The sequence below is a fragment of the Giraffa tippelskirchi genome, chromosome 1, assembly GCF_054371585.1.
Source record: "Giraffa tippelskirchi isolate mGirTip1 chromosome 1, T2T-mGirTip1v1.2.pri, whole genome shotgun sequence".
Taxonomy (NCBI): Eukaryota; Metazoa; Chordata; class Mammalia; order Artiodactyla; family Giraffidae; genus Giraffa; species Giraffa tippelskirchi.
In genome coordinates, this window is record NC_137275.1 from 141,565,710 (window position 1) to 141,581,270 (window position 15,561).

Below are 15,561 nucleotides of genomic sequence, written 5' to 3' on the forward strand. Positions count from 1 at the left end.
ATAAACTAGTATTTTTATCTTTCATTTAATTCAGTCAGTGGAAAACTTGAGCACCTATTTATGTACCAGATACTCTAGGAAGCTGTGAATGGACAAACAGGCATGAATCCTTCCTCAGACTTTATAGTTTAATTGAAACTGGTAAAGTAACTTCCACTGCTAACAACTGAAAATAGTATTTTAACATAGGGATGGACAATCCTACTGGCCAAACCTCAGTCTCCTCACATTCAAGTTAGTGGTTGGACAAAATGTTCTGTAAGATTGAGTTCTAAACTTATTGTAAAGGACATGAAATGTATAAAGTTCTATGTAAATTAACTTAAGTTTAAAAATTATGAAACAGTTTTAAAAATTTGAAAACTGTCCCAAATGGATGTTCTCCCCAGTTCAAAAGGCAAATGGATACATGCACATCATCATATAAACCACATAAAGAATCCAGCAACTCCAGTGCTGTTATGTTGTTGTATCAGACCTCTATTGTATAACATAATTTCTTTGAGAGCACATTTTACATTTGGTATCCTCTATAGGATCTCGCACTTTTAAAATAACATTCAACAAATGAATTAAGGTAGTGGAAATACCTTAAAAGTCACCAAGTATTCTAACCTGAATGGCATTTAGGAGATGCAAGAATTCCATGAAATTGTATTCAAAACTATGTCTGTAAACCATTTTGCAGAGTTCTTTGGTTTTATCAGTCTCAAAGAGATCTACCATCCAAAATGATTCCTTCGTTTAGTATATATTAATTGAATATCAACTACTTGCCAAGCATTATACTAGGATTTAGGCTTGGAATCTAAAACTTTTTAAATAAATAATGAATATTAACTGTATCAAATCTTTATAAGATCTGCTTTCTCACATTCACACCATTAAAAATAATGCATACTCTATTACACACTTACATCCTAAATCAGCATCAGATTCTATGCAGTTATTTAATATGATACTTGCTGGTAAAATATACTTTAGAAATATATTCTTATCTGGCTCAATGGAAAAGTCTAAATGATGATAGAACCAACAGAGCTTAAGTGTATAATATACAAACAGATAGACAGATACACAAGTATATATAAACACACACATACATACACACATACACATAATTTAAGAAATCTTTAGTAAATAATGCTGTCAAATTCTTTTAACCATCTCTAATTCATCAACTATTTTATACCACAGCTGGGTTCCCATTTATTCCTAACAACAGAATAGAGCTCCAGTCCTTTAAAAGATAAATGATGACATATAAAGAAAATTTCATAAATTGTTTTGTTCTCAGGGACTTCCCACTGACTAAAATAAATAACTTTCAAATTCTCTAGATGGAGAACAAAAGTAATTTTAAAATCTCAAGAAAACCTTTAAAATTTAATGACAATTTTTCCCCTTGGAAATCTTTTATCTCCTCAATGCATTAAGCATTATCTATCTAGAGTCATTTAATATTCATATGAGCAGCTATTTAAGTTTTCTGAATAAAATCACTTTTACCTTTGAGAATGGCTGCCGTAGTCTTGCCACAAACATGGAAAAGGTTATTTCCCCAGATATAAGCATAAGCCTAAAGATTTAAATCCTCATCCTCAGTAGATGTTCATTTTATAATATGAAAATTCAATATAGCATGATCCAAAATAACCATTTCCAAAAAATGGTTACATCATACTATTAGGAACCATTTGTATCTAATTTCTACACTCTACCAGAAATAAGCTGCAATTAGGATAGTGGCCATGAGATGGAGCATTCTCATTTCCTAAGATTTACTTCATAGACCTTTGTTGAACTCACAGTTTCCTTTAAACAGAAATGTTTTATTAATGGTACTTATCACCAATTGCAGATACGAATGAAAAGCAAGGCATTTAGAAAAAAATAAAGACAAATTTCTCAAAAGTTTTACTAACTACTAATCACTTATATGTGAATAAAATACTTTAAAATACTGTGAATACCTTTATTCTCTCCTGTGTACAAGAAGCAGAAGGAGGAAAAAAAGTTTAGAATAATATTTAGAATTACTTCAATTTTTCAATTCTTACTTCTGGCTCATTTTATATAATGCTAGACTGCTTCATGATGTATAATTATATGCTCCATTTTTTCAATGAAATAAAAACAAGTATAGTTTTAAATTAGGAATTTACAACTGATATCTTAGGGAGAAAATTCATTAAAGTAAAAGTATTTCCTGAAATGGTTTTATTCAAGGCACACATGATGTTTAAATGTTTCTTTCACTTAATAAATGCTAAAGAAGAATCTTTAGATCTCAAATCTATTATATTTCTTGTAAAAAAAAATAGCATTTTTAAAGACTGATAATCCACTCCCACACATAGTGAACACATTAATAGATGTGGGTCTGTGGGTTATAGTGCATGCTTCTAGAAATACTCCAGAAAGGGAGGTAAGCAGATGCATTACAGGTTGCTCTGATTTGGCCTGGAATATAGTCTGCCACCAGTTACCGAGTCTTTGATGGGAAGGTAAGAAGAATCCCTAATCATTCCTGAAAAGGCATAATCCAAAGCTGGCCTACAAGGCAATGCTGGTACCAACCCAGGAGTCAGGTAGGGAGACATGAAACCAGACAGCCCTCTCCCTGGAGAGGAATATGCCAGCCGAAATGGACTGATACCTAGTCTAGGATTTAAGCTGTAGAGACTTGAATCACCTCCGTAAGAAGCAGAAGTAGTGTGAAGGGGAGAGAAAGCTGATTTATTTCCTAGAGTTCCAAAACCAATTCCAGCTAAACTAAAATTCGAAACTCTCGGAAAAGCTGTGTTTTCCAATGCTCCTGAATTTGCTAGGTCCCTGGTGTCTGGTTTGTGTTCTTTTCCATTTAGGATCTCTTCAATAGCTTGGACCACATCCCCTTTGCAGAACTGCAGAATGCCTTCTAGCCTGCTGCGTCTATAACTTGGGAAAATCTTGGTAAGGATAACAAGAGGGTCTCTTGGTCTAGAGGACACAGTGGGATGGCTGGCTGTAGAATCAGTGAAGTCTTTGGCCCACTCACTTTCATTTCCTGATTCCAAATCAGAGGATGACAGGGACCTGGGACTCTCTTCCCCTCCTGACTGCTCCCCAGGATGAAGAGACTGAATGCTATCATCCTTGTTTGGGTTTTCTGAAATAGATGACCTGATGTTTTGTTTTCCAGCGACATCGTTAGACTTAGGAGATGATCTCAGGGTAAACTGATGGGATTTAGACCCCAGTTCTTCTTGTCCACTCTGGCATGAGTCATATTTACTCTCCTTTTGTCCTGGGGAAGAGGAAAAAAAAGGAATGAAATAAAGGGAAAACTTCCAAGAACAAAGTACTGCACACTTATAATAATTAATGCTGGATAAAACAACTTGTTTAGTCATAGTATATTAATAATACTTATTATTCACTGTAAAAGACGTTAATGAACAAAAATTTTAAAATATCATTTGAAAATGCAGGTATTGCAATAGTGGGAAAATGCAATTTATCATGTCATTTCAGGATCACAAAGTTCTATAATATACAAATGCTATAGTTATTTAGGAATCAGAAGGTGAAATCTATTGTAACCCTCAAACTGTTAACACCAATATTTTACATTATTTGCCCCATTTAGCGATTCAAAATTTTCATAAATGTTACCCAAGTTTTGTTGTTATCCACATAAGGCTTTTTTCCCACAGTGACAATATGCAAAAAGCACTAAATAAAACAATTGTTTTAGATAAGAAATCAGAAAAAAAGAACAATCTTACTATTAAAATGAATATTCTATTTAATCACTAATGCTAAATTTCAAAAACTGGTTTTTTTACTCACATTTCAGGTTCCAACTAAGGTACCTGAATAATGTGAAAAAATAGCAGAATTTTTCATTTCCTTTCAAATCTAAACCAATAATGACAACTGCTATACCAATCTCAAATCATATCAGAGCTTGTATATTTCATTTTATGTGAGACACAATAGAGAGTTGATATTTTTCATAATCCTCTGTAAAATATGGACTTTCTCTTTAAATCTCTAGGGAATATCAGTAAATAAGTTTATAATCAAATTGTTTCTAAAAGAAAATAATTTACAGCACTCTTTTCATTACTAGAATCTGTATATATTTTCAAAGTATCTTGTAAAAAAATATTAGTCATTTGCCTTAACTAACAATTCTCTTTCAATATTAAGAGAAATGTTCTAAAAACAGCTTCACAGAAAAATCTGATATTCTATCTCAATATGTTGAGCATATGAATATTAATAAAACAAGACTATCTTTAAATACTTTTTACAAGGCTAATGCCAGGGAAACAATAATAAATAATTTTTATTTTGATTTACATTTACTCTTAATCTATAGATGGAGTTTCTCTATTTCCATTAGAAAGGGTAAACTGTCAATGAGGTACTCAGTTTTACTGTCAAACTTTCTCTTCGAACAAGATTTATGAATGTAACAAAACACATATGACCTATAGCAATGATTTGCAACACTCCTATGTTTTCTCAAAGAGCAGTCCTATATTCTAAGCAAATATCTACAGTTTGCTTTATAAAATTAAATGTGTACAATTTAAATGTGTACACATTGAGAATGAAAATGCTGTCATTACGTCAAACATGACAAAGAAAAAAAGTGTTGCTTCTGCAAAATCACAAAGACTCTAGAATTTTCACCTTTAAATAAAACAATAAAAGTCATCTAATGATATGGAGATAGATTGGCCTTGGTCTGCCACTCCATTTTATTTATAAATATGATTCACTACATATGACCCCTTGAACATGTAAGGTATCACAATTTCATCTCTACAGTAATTTTCATCTCTATAGTAATTTATGCATAAAACACAATATAATGTAATGAAATACTGATGGCATCAGACTGCCTAGAAAATAAGCTGTCTTTAAAATACTACAATATGGTTATGTCATCTCTTTTCTCTCAACTCCTATAGCTGGTTTTTATCATTGTATGCTATGTATTATACTGTAGTTTTAGGACACATATAGTTTTCCTTCTTTTGAATATAATATTCGTTTGTGTAGGAAAATCTTATTCACCTCTGAACCACTGTTTGCCTAATGAATACACTAGTTTACTACAGTTCATGGATATTGTACAAGAAAAGGCAATCAGTTTATAAGTGTCTTTTCAAAAAAAAGAGGTCAACTGAGGCAAACAATAAAATAAATGATCCTCTAAAACATCACCCCCTCAAAAAAATCACGTAAGTCAATGCCTAGCAGAAGGCTGACAGTCAGATCTCACTGTCAATTTAGTTGGCAGAATTTTAATTTTTACTTCTTTTTATAGCAGTTTTGCTTAACAACTTTATTCGTCAGCCCTCCTTGATTTTTGATGAGAAATGTTTAAACTACATTTTGTCCACTGACACAAACTAGAACATAGACAAAAAGTGACATAGGTGAAAACAAAATCATATACGTCTTATTTAAGTAGAGAAAGAGTCTTTTTCAAAAGTAAATGCTGTAATCTGTTAAGAGCTGCAATTTTCATAATTCAGGGAAGTTTTCTAATTAATAACTTAATATATCATTATATTTTAATTTCATATGATTCAACCTACCTTGGATTTATACAAAAACACCAAAATGACATTTTCATGCAAGTATGACCTACTGTAGAATTATGAAATTTGCTAAAATACAGTAAAATTTATGTTAGCATGAAAAGTTAATTTGAGATAACCCTAGTCAAAAAAAGAAATCTTTTTACCTGACATAGAGGGTGAAGGCAATTTGCAGTCAATAAATAAGAGAAAAAAATTAAAACTTCTTGGATAAGAAATCTCTAAGGTTAAGATCCCTAAAGATAAGAAATTCTTGGACTTTGAAATTCATATCAATGGTTTTACAAACCTAAATTTAGAAAACCTAAATTTCTTTCCTATGAGAAGAGGTAAAACTTGAAATGTTAGAGTTTTCTATACTGTTGGAGGCTAAAAAGCAGCTGAAGAAAAGAAAAAATTTTAAAGGGTAAAAACGCTTTGGTAGATTTCAGTCTCTTCCCCACTTTTAGTTGGTTGTCCCAAAGGTAAAGACTGTACCCCCAAACACAAGTGAGTTTTCCATGCAAGATCACATTAACTCTGGTTTCACAGCTGAAAAGAATACAGAGCAAGTTCAAAATGCAGTTTCTTTCTTTCACTAAGTTTTTCACTCAATCTTTGCTCCAAGTTCGTCTCCTCTCTCCGAGAAACCTGGGCACAAACTGCATTCCTAGAATGAGTTCCTCAACTGATCACTGGCACTTCATTTTTTCATTTACCCTATCACCTAAGGGGACAGAAAGCCCTACGGAAGTGAATGTGATACGTCTCTAAGCAGTTTCCCAGAACTTAAATGCTTCTTTTAAGTTCTTTCTTGCCCTTCTCCATGCCATGGCTGCTTATTTCAAAGATTATTTTCCTCCTCCAAAACAACCATTTTTCTTTTGCAAAGAGCAAATGTAAGATCTACTCACCTTGTTTTTCCTCTATATAATCTGGCTGGAAAATTTCGAAAACAGGGGTCGCCAGACCACTAGCCTGTCTCGAGGTGCTCAGTCCCAGAGCAGTCACCGTCGCAGGGCCGCTCGCGGCCTTCTGGGAAGTCTCCGTTCTGCTGCTGCCTCCGGATGACCGATCCCCTAGCCCTGCGGGTCCAGGGTACAGAAGCCTTTGCAGCCCCCGAGCCTCGCTCTCCTCTTGGGCCTGCTGTCTGCGCAGCGCCACCTGTGCGGCCATGACGCGCTGGCGCTCGGCGATCAGGGTGCACTTGGCACACGCGCAGTCCCGCCAGCGGCAGAAGCGCTTGTGGCCCTTGAGGGCTGACACCACTCCGTGGTTGCGACAACGGGCGCACTTGGGTGTCCGTGGGTAGCCACCGGCCACAGCGCCCACCCCCCTTTCCAGTTCGGCAGGCGGAGGGCAACCTCCGCTTCCCGCGGTGGAGGCTGCCCTCAGAAAGAGGCTGGACGGGCGCAGGAAAGTTGGAGGAACAGGTATCCCCGGGGGTACCGGTAACAACGGAGACGGGGGCGGAGGGGCTGCTACCACCAGTCCCGGGGCTAGGTGGGGTGGGCCGCTGCGCCTGCGGTCTCTACTGCCACACTGTGACTGCTCCATTTCCGAGAAGTGTCTGGTGAGGAAGGAGTCGCAACTGAAGAGTGCGCTGTCCGCAGCTAACCCTGCTGGGATGCGGGGGCCGGGAGGGCCCGCCTTGGTCCGTCTGCCTACCACCCCCCACCGACAAAGTCTGACACAATTCCCGCGATGAACTGGGGACAACCGCTTCCCAGAGCTGGAGACTCTAAGAGGCGCAGAAGTCCACTGAGCCTCTTGGAGTCCCAGGGCGCTAAGTTAATGCCTTGTTCTCCGCGCGCCTTCGCCTTCGGAAGCCAGAGAAGGCAAGACTGCAGAGGCTACCCCGCCCACTGGATCTACTGGCCAAGGGCTGAAGCTGGGGAGGGAGGGCCGCGGCGGGACCTGACCGTCTGGGAGGAGGGGCGGTGGGAGACACTAGAAACTGCCCCTTCACACCCTCACACAAAAGCCCTTTTCTCCCACTTGCTTCTCCATGAATTCCTCAATGTATATTTTTTTGTAAGATAATCTTCTCTCCCTCCCCAAGCCTCTCTGTCCTTTGTAAATTAAGCAATATTTGAAGTTCTTTCTCCAGTTCCTAGCTCCTCCTACGAAAGTTTGAAGATTTGAACAGGGAGTTCTCCGTTTCTTTCCTTTTCCCAGATGAATTGTTTAAGATGGTGTGTGTGCTCAGTCGCTCAGTCGTGTCCGACTTTTTGCGACCCCTTGGATTGTATAGTCTGCCAGGCTCCCCTGCCCATTGGATTTTCCAGGCAAGAATACTGGAGTGGGTTGTCATTTCCTTCTCCAGTTCAGAATGGTAGCACAGTCAATATTAATGAGAAAGCACAAACAGGCTGCAAATATTACCCACACCTGAAAGATACCTTATTTTAGGGCCTTAGGGCTGCGTCAAAACAGTGGGCAAGTATTTAAGGGACCTGATTCACGTTCAGAATCTTCTCGTGCATCTGTTTATTTAGAGATGCAAATTTGGATTCTATTTATCATATTTTGAAATATTATCATCCAAAGAAACCCTAATCAATTTCTTATCTAGAACTACTTGTAGGTAGCAATTGTGTTAAAACTTTCAAAAATACTTCACATTTCTATTGTAAAGTGTTGGGGAGGGTCATCTAGACCATTCTTTAAACATGCTATTATTAATTGCATACTTAAAATATGCACTTAATGCCTTTAATTGTAAGAATATATCATATTGCTTTTAAACCAAAAGACAATTTAAAGCAGGAAAGTAAAAAAATAAAATAAAAAATTAAGCAGGAAAGTCATGAGTGTGTTCCTTAATGGAAAGGAGAGTCAGGGTTCTATCAGTTTTTCAAGGTAATATTCAACTGCCTTGACAGGCAATTCATATTCTAGTACTAAGATAGCAAGTAATAATGAAATTTTTACCATTCCACCTATTGATATCCAGGGAAGACATTGCTAATCAATCTGGGCTTTCTCTTACCTACCCACTTCACACCAACACCACCATTACCATCCTCCCATATAGGCATCCTGATATTCTATCATAGAACTTCCCCACCCTTCGTAAGTACTGGAAGAACTACCTAGGGAACTTATACAAATACGCTAAACCAAGTATTCTGATTCTTTTTGCTCTGAGTCTTTTAAACTCTCAAGGTGAAGGTTATATATAACCAAGGTTTACAACTGCCACTCTGGGAATTCCTAACCTCTGTGGAATCTATAATACCCAGTTTTCTCAGACTTCTATATCTTTGCTCAAGCCACTCCTGCCTAAAGACTATTTATTCCCCTATTGTGGAACTCACATCAAATATATGAGTAATGAGTTTTCAGTGCTATATGGATCATTAAAGCACAGTGAATTACCTAGTGAGAAAACAATTCCTTTTTTCTATTATTTTTTAAAGATCTTGATTACATAAAGGAAAATGCCCAGCTTGGTGTAAATATGACTATCATTTGTTAAGCCTTATCAATTATGCTTTAAAAAAATTAAAAGCACCTCAACAAGTAACACTGTTTACCTGGAATTTAACACTATTTTTCTGTTTTTATTTGATTTTCAGTTATCTTCCAATTATGGCAAGTGATACTGATTTTCATCCAAATAAGTGAAAATAATTCTTAAAGTAAACACATTTAAATAAAATGTGTGTCTATTGAAATGGAAAATGACAAAATGTGTGAAAGACTAAAAACAAACCTTGTTGATAAAAAAAAAATAAAGGAAATTGAAATAAATTGAGAGAGAGACCATTTCCAAGGGTCAGAAGACTCAACATTCTTAACATAGTTCTACCTAAATTGACCTATAGATCAATTCAATCTCAGTCAAAATTCCAGCAGACTTTTTTAGTAGAAATTGTCAAACTTGCTCCAAAATTCATTTTGAAATGCCAAGGAAAGACCTGGAATCGCCAAAACATCCTTGAAGAAAAAAGGATAAATAAAATTGCAAGGCTAACAATATCTTACTTCAAGAATTATTATTAAGTCATAATAATAAAAACAGTGCATTAGTGGTAAAAAAATAGAAAAATCAACCAATGTGGCAGAATAGACAGTTTTAGAAATAGACTCACCCAAAAATAGACAACTAATTTTAGACAAAGGTGTAAAGACAATTCAGTGGAGAAAGGACAGTTTTTTCTCAACAAATCCTGCCCAAAAAAATTGAACATCTGTATGCAAAAAAAAAATGTTTATCTTTGATCCGTACCTCATAGTTATAAATATATACTCAAAATGGATCACAGACCTAAATATAAGTCATAAAATCATATAACACAGGAGAACACCTTTGTGATCCTGGTTATGCAAAGATTTATTATCTATAACACCAAAATTATGATTCATAAAAAGAACAAATCAATAAATTTTACTTCATCAAAATTAAATACATTTCTTCTTCAAGAGGCACTATTAAGAAACTGAGAGAAAATAGTTGTAATACATATATCTGTTAAAGGACATGTATACAGAATGTATAAAGAAATTTCAAAACTCAATAAGAAAAAAATATTTTAAGTGATTTGAACAAACAAACATGTCACCGGGGAAGATATACGGATGGCAAATAAGCACAACAAAAGATGCTGGACACCATTAGTCACTAAGAAAATGCATATTAAACTTACCATGAAGTATCACTACACATCCATTAGAATGGCTGAAATTTGAAAGATTGACCATATCAAGTATTGATGAGAATGTGGATAACTAGAACTTTCAAACACTGCTTATGGAAATGTAAAATAGTATAATCACTTTGCAGACCAGTTGACAATTTCTTAAAAAGTTAAACATGCTCGTATCATATGATCTAGTCATTATATTCCACTCCTAGGTATCAAGAGAAATTAAGCAAATATTCATTAAAAAAAATTCATATTAGCTTTATTCGTATAGACGCAAACTGGAAAAACCCTAATGTTTATCAATAGTTGGTATAATCATATAGCAGAACAAACTAAAGTACACTGATACATGCTATAACATGAATGAATCTAAAAATAATTATTCTGAGAGAAAGACAAAAATGAGTATATACTATATGATGTGATTTATATAAAACCCTTGATATTTATAGTCACATTAAGCACATCAGCAGTTCCTGGAAATGGATTGTGGAGGGGCAGTGAAAGATGGGCATTAGGGATTACAAAGGATCAAAAGAAAACTTTTGGAGATGATAAATATGTTAATTATTTCAATTGTGGTAATGACTTTACTTGTATAAACATACATGAAAACTCACCATTTGTGCATAATAAATATGTGCAGCTTATTATATATCAATTATATTCTTATAAAGCTGTTATAAAAAATAAAACTCCTTGTTACTTCTGGAAGAAGAATCAAATAAAATAGCATTATGAGCAAAGACAATCCTAATCTTATCACCCAAAGCTAGAGCAATGATTTTAAAAGCTGTATTTCTTCTCAAATAGACTGAAAAGCCTGAATCTCTTCTCCTCTCATAATAGTACTTTGTACTCTCTCTTAAATTATGTATAGGTTCCCCTCCCCTGCTTTTTACTGCAACTAAGAGCAACTTAATACTGTAACTATTCTTATAAATCATTAAAAAAATGTTAACAGCTGCAATTTAGCAGTGGCAACAGTTTAACCAAGTGAAAAGGTGATGAGAAAAAAAAACCTGATTTTTAACTAAACTGTATACAAGTATCACAGATATGTCACTTACAAATTTATTCTAAATAAAGTAAAAGAAAAATGACTAATAATTAGGAAACATAGTGGCATATCAGAAGGAAGGGAAGCTAATAAATATAATTTCTCCCAAGCTCAAAAACATCTATGCATCTCCTTTTTTAATTATTAGTGATTTTTATTCCAATTCCTCGTTCACTCTAAACTCTTATAGTCAACGGCCATTTTTTGTTGGTTCACTATACCAACCACTCAGCACAGAGGAGTGGAAGTGTGAATCAGCAACTGTAAAAACAGACCTGGCTCTGGTAGTAACTAAGTTACAAGATCTTAGGCAAGACACTAACCTGGTCAGCTTCACTTTTCCCATTGGCCACTGAAAACATTGTCATATTCAAAGATATTTCCAAGTCTATGAGTCACTTCATCTGTCAATTCTAGTCTGAAGTTATTTTTCATTAATGTTCTTAATCTCTGAGGAACCTCATTACTACCCCCACTAAGGCCTCAGTCAAAGCATCTCTTGTCTTTATAAAGTATCTTGTGCTCAGTTCAGTTCAGTTCAGTCGCTCAGTCGTGTCCGACTCTCTGCGACCCCATGAATTGCAGCACGCCAGGCCTCTCTGTCCATCACCAACTCCCGGAGTCTACCCAAACCCATGTTCATCGAGTCGGTGATGCCCTCCAACCATCTCATCCTCTGTCGTCCCCTTCTCCTCCCGCCCCCAATCCTACCCAGCATTAGGGTCTTTTCCAATGAGTCAACCCTTCGCATGAGGTGGCCAAAGTATTGGAGCTTCAGCTTCAACATCAGACCTTCCAATGAACACCCAGGATTGATCTCTTTTAGGATGGATTGATTGGATCTCCTTGCAGTCCAAGGGACTCTCAAGAGTCTTCTCCAACACCACAGTTCAAAAGCATCAATTCTTCGGCGCTCAGCTTTCTTCACCGTCCAACTCTCACATCCATACATGACCACTGGAAAAACTATAGCCTTGACTAGACGGACTTTGGCAAAGTAATGTCTCTGCTTTTAAACATGCTATCTAGGTTGGCCATAACCATCCTTCCAAGTAGTAAGCGTCTTTTAATTTCATGGCTGCAGTCACCATCAGCAGTGATTCTGGAGCCCAAAAAAGTAAAGTCTGACACTGTTTCCACTGTTTCCCCATCTATTTCCCATGGAGTGATGGGACCAGATGCCATGATCTTAGTTTTCTGAACGTTGAGCTTTAAGCCAACTTTTTCACTCTCCTCCTTCACCTTCATCAACAGGCTCTTTAGCTCTTCTTCACTTTCTGCCATAAGGGTGGTGTCATCCGCATATCTGAGGTTATTGATATTTCTCCCGGCAATCTTGATTCCAGCTAGTGTTTCTTCCAGCCCAGCATTTCTCATGATGTACTCTGCATATAAGTAAAATAAGCAGGGTGACAATATACAGCCTTGACGTACTCCTTTTCCTATTTGGAACCAGTCTGTTGTTCCATGTCCAGTTCTAACTGTTGCTTCCTGACCTGCATACAGGTTTCTCAAGAGACAGGTCAGATGCTCTGGTATTCCCATCTCTTTCAGAATTTTCCACAGTTTATTGTGATCCACACAGTCAAAGGCTTTGGCATAGTCAATAAAGCAGAAATAGATGTTTTTCTGGAACTCTCTTGCTTTTTCGATGATCCAGCGGTTCTATGAAGACCTACAAGACCTTCTAGAACTAACACCCTAAAAAGATGTCCTTTTCATTACAGGGGACTGGAATGCAAAAGTAGGAAGTCAAGAAACACCTGGCGTAACAGGCAAGTTTGGCCTTGGAGTACAGAATGAAGCAGGGCAAAGGCTAATAGAGTTTTGCCACGAGAACACACTGGTAATAGCAAACACCCTATTCCAACAACACAAGAGAAGACTCTACACGTGGACATCACCAGATGGTCAACACCGAAATCAGATTGATTATATTCTTTGCAGCCAAAGATGGAGAAGCTCTATACAGTCAGCAAAAACAAGACCAGGAGCAGACTGTGGCTCAGATCATGAACTGCTTATTGCCAAATTCAGACTTAAATTGAAGAAAGTAGGGAAAACCACTAGACCATTCAGGTATGACCTAGATCAAATCCCTTATGAGTATACAGTGGAAGTGACAAATAGATTTAAGGGACTAGACCTGATAGACAGAGTGCCTGATGAACTATGGACAGAGGTTCGTGACATTGTACAGGAGACAGGGATCAAGAAAATCCCCATGGAAAAGAAATGCAAAAAAGCAAAATGGCTGTCTGAGGAGGCCTTACAGATAGCTGGGAAGAGAAGAGAAGCGAAAAGCAAAGGAGAAAAGGAAAGATATTCTCATCTGAATGCAGAGTTCCAAAGAATAGCAAGGAGAGATAAGAAAGCCTTCCTCAGCGATCAGTGCAAACAAATAGAGGAAAACAACAGATAGGGAAAGACTAGAGATCTCTTCAAGAAAATTAGAGATACCAAAGGAACATTTCATGCAAAGATAGGCTCGATAAAGGACAGAAATGGTAGGGACCTAACAGAAGCAGAAGATATTAAGAAGAGGTGGCAAGGATACACAGAAGAACTGTACAAAAAAGATCTTCACGACCCAGATAATCACGATGGTGTGATCACTCACCTAGAGCCAGACATCCTGGAATGTGAAGTCAAGTGGGCCTTAGAAAGCATCACTACGAACAAAGCTAGTGGAGGTGATGGAATTCCAGTTGAGCTATTTCAAATCCTCAAAGGTGATGCTGTGAAAGTGCTGCACTCGATATGCCAGCAAATTTGGAAAACTCAGCAGTGGCCACAGGACTGGAAAAGGTCAGTTTTCATTCCAATCCCAAAGAAAGGCAATGCCAAAGAATGCTCAAACTACCGCACAATTGCACTCATCTCACATGCTAGTAAAGTAATGCTCAAAATTCTCCAAGCCAGGCTTCAGCAATACATGAACCGTGAACTTTCAGGTGTTCAAGCTGGTTTTAGAAAAGGCAGAGGAACCAGAGATCTTGTGCTAACTGGCAGTAAAGGAAAGTTAAAGAAGATATGCTTAGTTTGGCTAGAAGGTTCTGGCAAGAAGACTACGGATTTGGAAGGAAAGGCTTTTAAACTGCTTATTCTTTTGTGCATAAACATATCCAATTCACTCCCTGCTTTAGGATACATGTGAACACACCTTATACAGCCCAACTACTCTAAGGCTTCCCGGAGCCATGTGTGCTATGTACTCAGTCACGTCCAGCTCTTTGCAACCCCATGGACTATAGCTTGCCAGGTTGCTCTGTTCATGGAATTTTCCAGGCAAGAATACTGGAGTGTGTGGTGCCATTTTCTGCTCCAGGGGATCTTCCTGACTCAGGGATTGAACCCATGTCTTTTGTGTCTCCAGCATTGGCAGGCAGGTTCTTTACCATTAGCGCCACCTGGGAAGCCCTCTGAGAGCCATGAAAGAAACTGAAAGTGAAGTCGCTCAGTCGTGCCTGACTCTTTGCGACCCCATGGACTGTATCCTACCAGGTTCCTCCGTCCATGGGCTTTTCCAGGCAAGAACACTGGAGTGGGTTACCATTTCCTTCTCCAGGAGATCTTCCCACCCCAAGGATTGAACCCGGGTCTCCTGCATTGAAGGCAGATGCTTTATCATCTAAGCCACCAGGGAAGTCCATATTGGTATGCTAATGTCATTTTTTGTTAGTTTTGAGGGGAAGTTTGAACTGCACTTCTCTTTCTCTGGGGTTTCTCAAAAGTCAATTGAGTGTTATCATGAGTGAGAGGCTATGGTTTGTTAGAGTGACAAATTTCAGCCCTTGGACTATGGCCCATCAAATGGGTAGACATCCCAAGTCTGGGAAGAAATAGGCCTCTTCTCAGACTCAGTCTTGCCTGGAGTATTGGAGAAAAGATGAACATATTTGGTGATATACATAATTGGCCAAAAATTGTCACTCCCCTCAAAACCAATATCTACCAGTAAATGCTCCCTTCTGAGAGCATACCCTAAAGCTGGATAGAGATAATTCATTACCCTAGAGCTGTAACCCACCACAGCATTGTACATCTCAGGAAATAGGACTTCTTTGGAGGATGTCATCTCTGATCCCTTGCTCTAAGATAGCAAGAATCCAGTTGAAGATCATACACATTGTTCCCTCACTATCAAATGGACAAGGACTATAAAAGTGAGTAGAACATATTTTCTCTTATTGCTTTATGACCCTTTTCATACCAGTTAAGGATGTTTATGTGGAATCAAGAAGTCAAGAAACTAATAAAGGCAGGG

At 37.4% G+C, this 15,561-nt stretch overlaps 1 protein-coding gene across 2 annotated transcripts in view; it reads right to left on the reverse strand.

Annotated features, from left to right (window-relative positions):
• Positions 1-459: 459 nt before the first annotated feature.
• The window catches only part of DMRTA1 (DMRT like family A1), a 40,721-nt gene continuing 25,619 nt past the window's right edge, over positions 460-15,561 (reverse strand). For both annotated transcript variants that reach the window (XM_081569321.1, XM_081569311.1), the window contains 2 exons: positions 6,497-9,524; positions 460-3,289 (listed from right to left, as the gene is read on the reverse strand). In XM_081569321.1, coding sequence (XP_081425447.1) covers positions 2,442-3,289; positions 6,497-7,139 — 1,491 coding nt within the window. In that variant the 5' untranslated portion in view covers positions 7,140-9,524 and the 3' untranslated portion in view covers positions 460-2,441. The remainder of the gene's footprint in view (positions 3,290-6,496; positions 9,525-15,561) is intronic.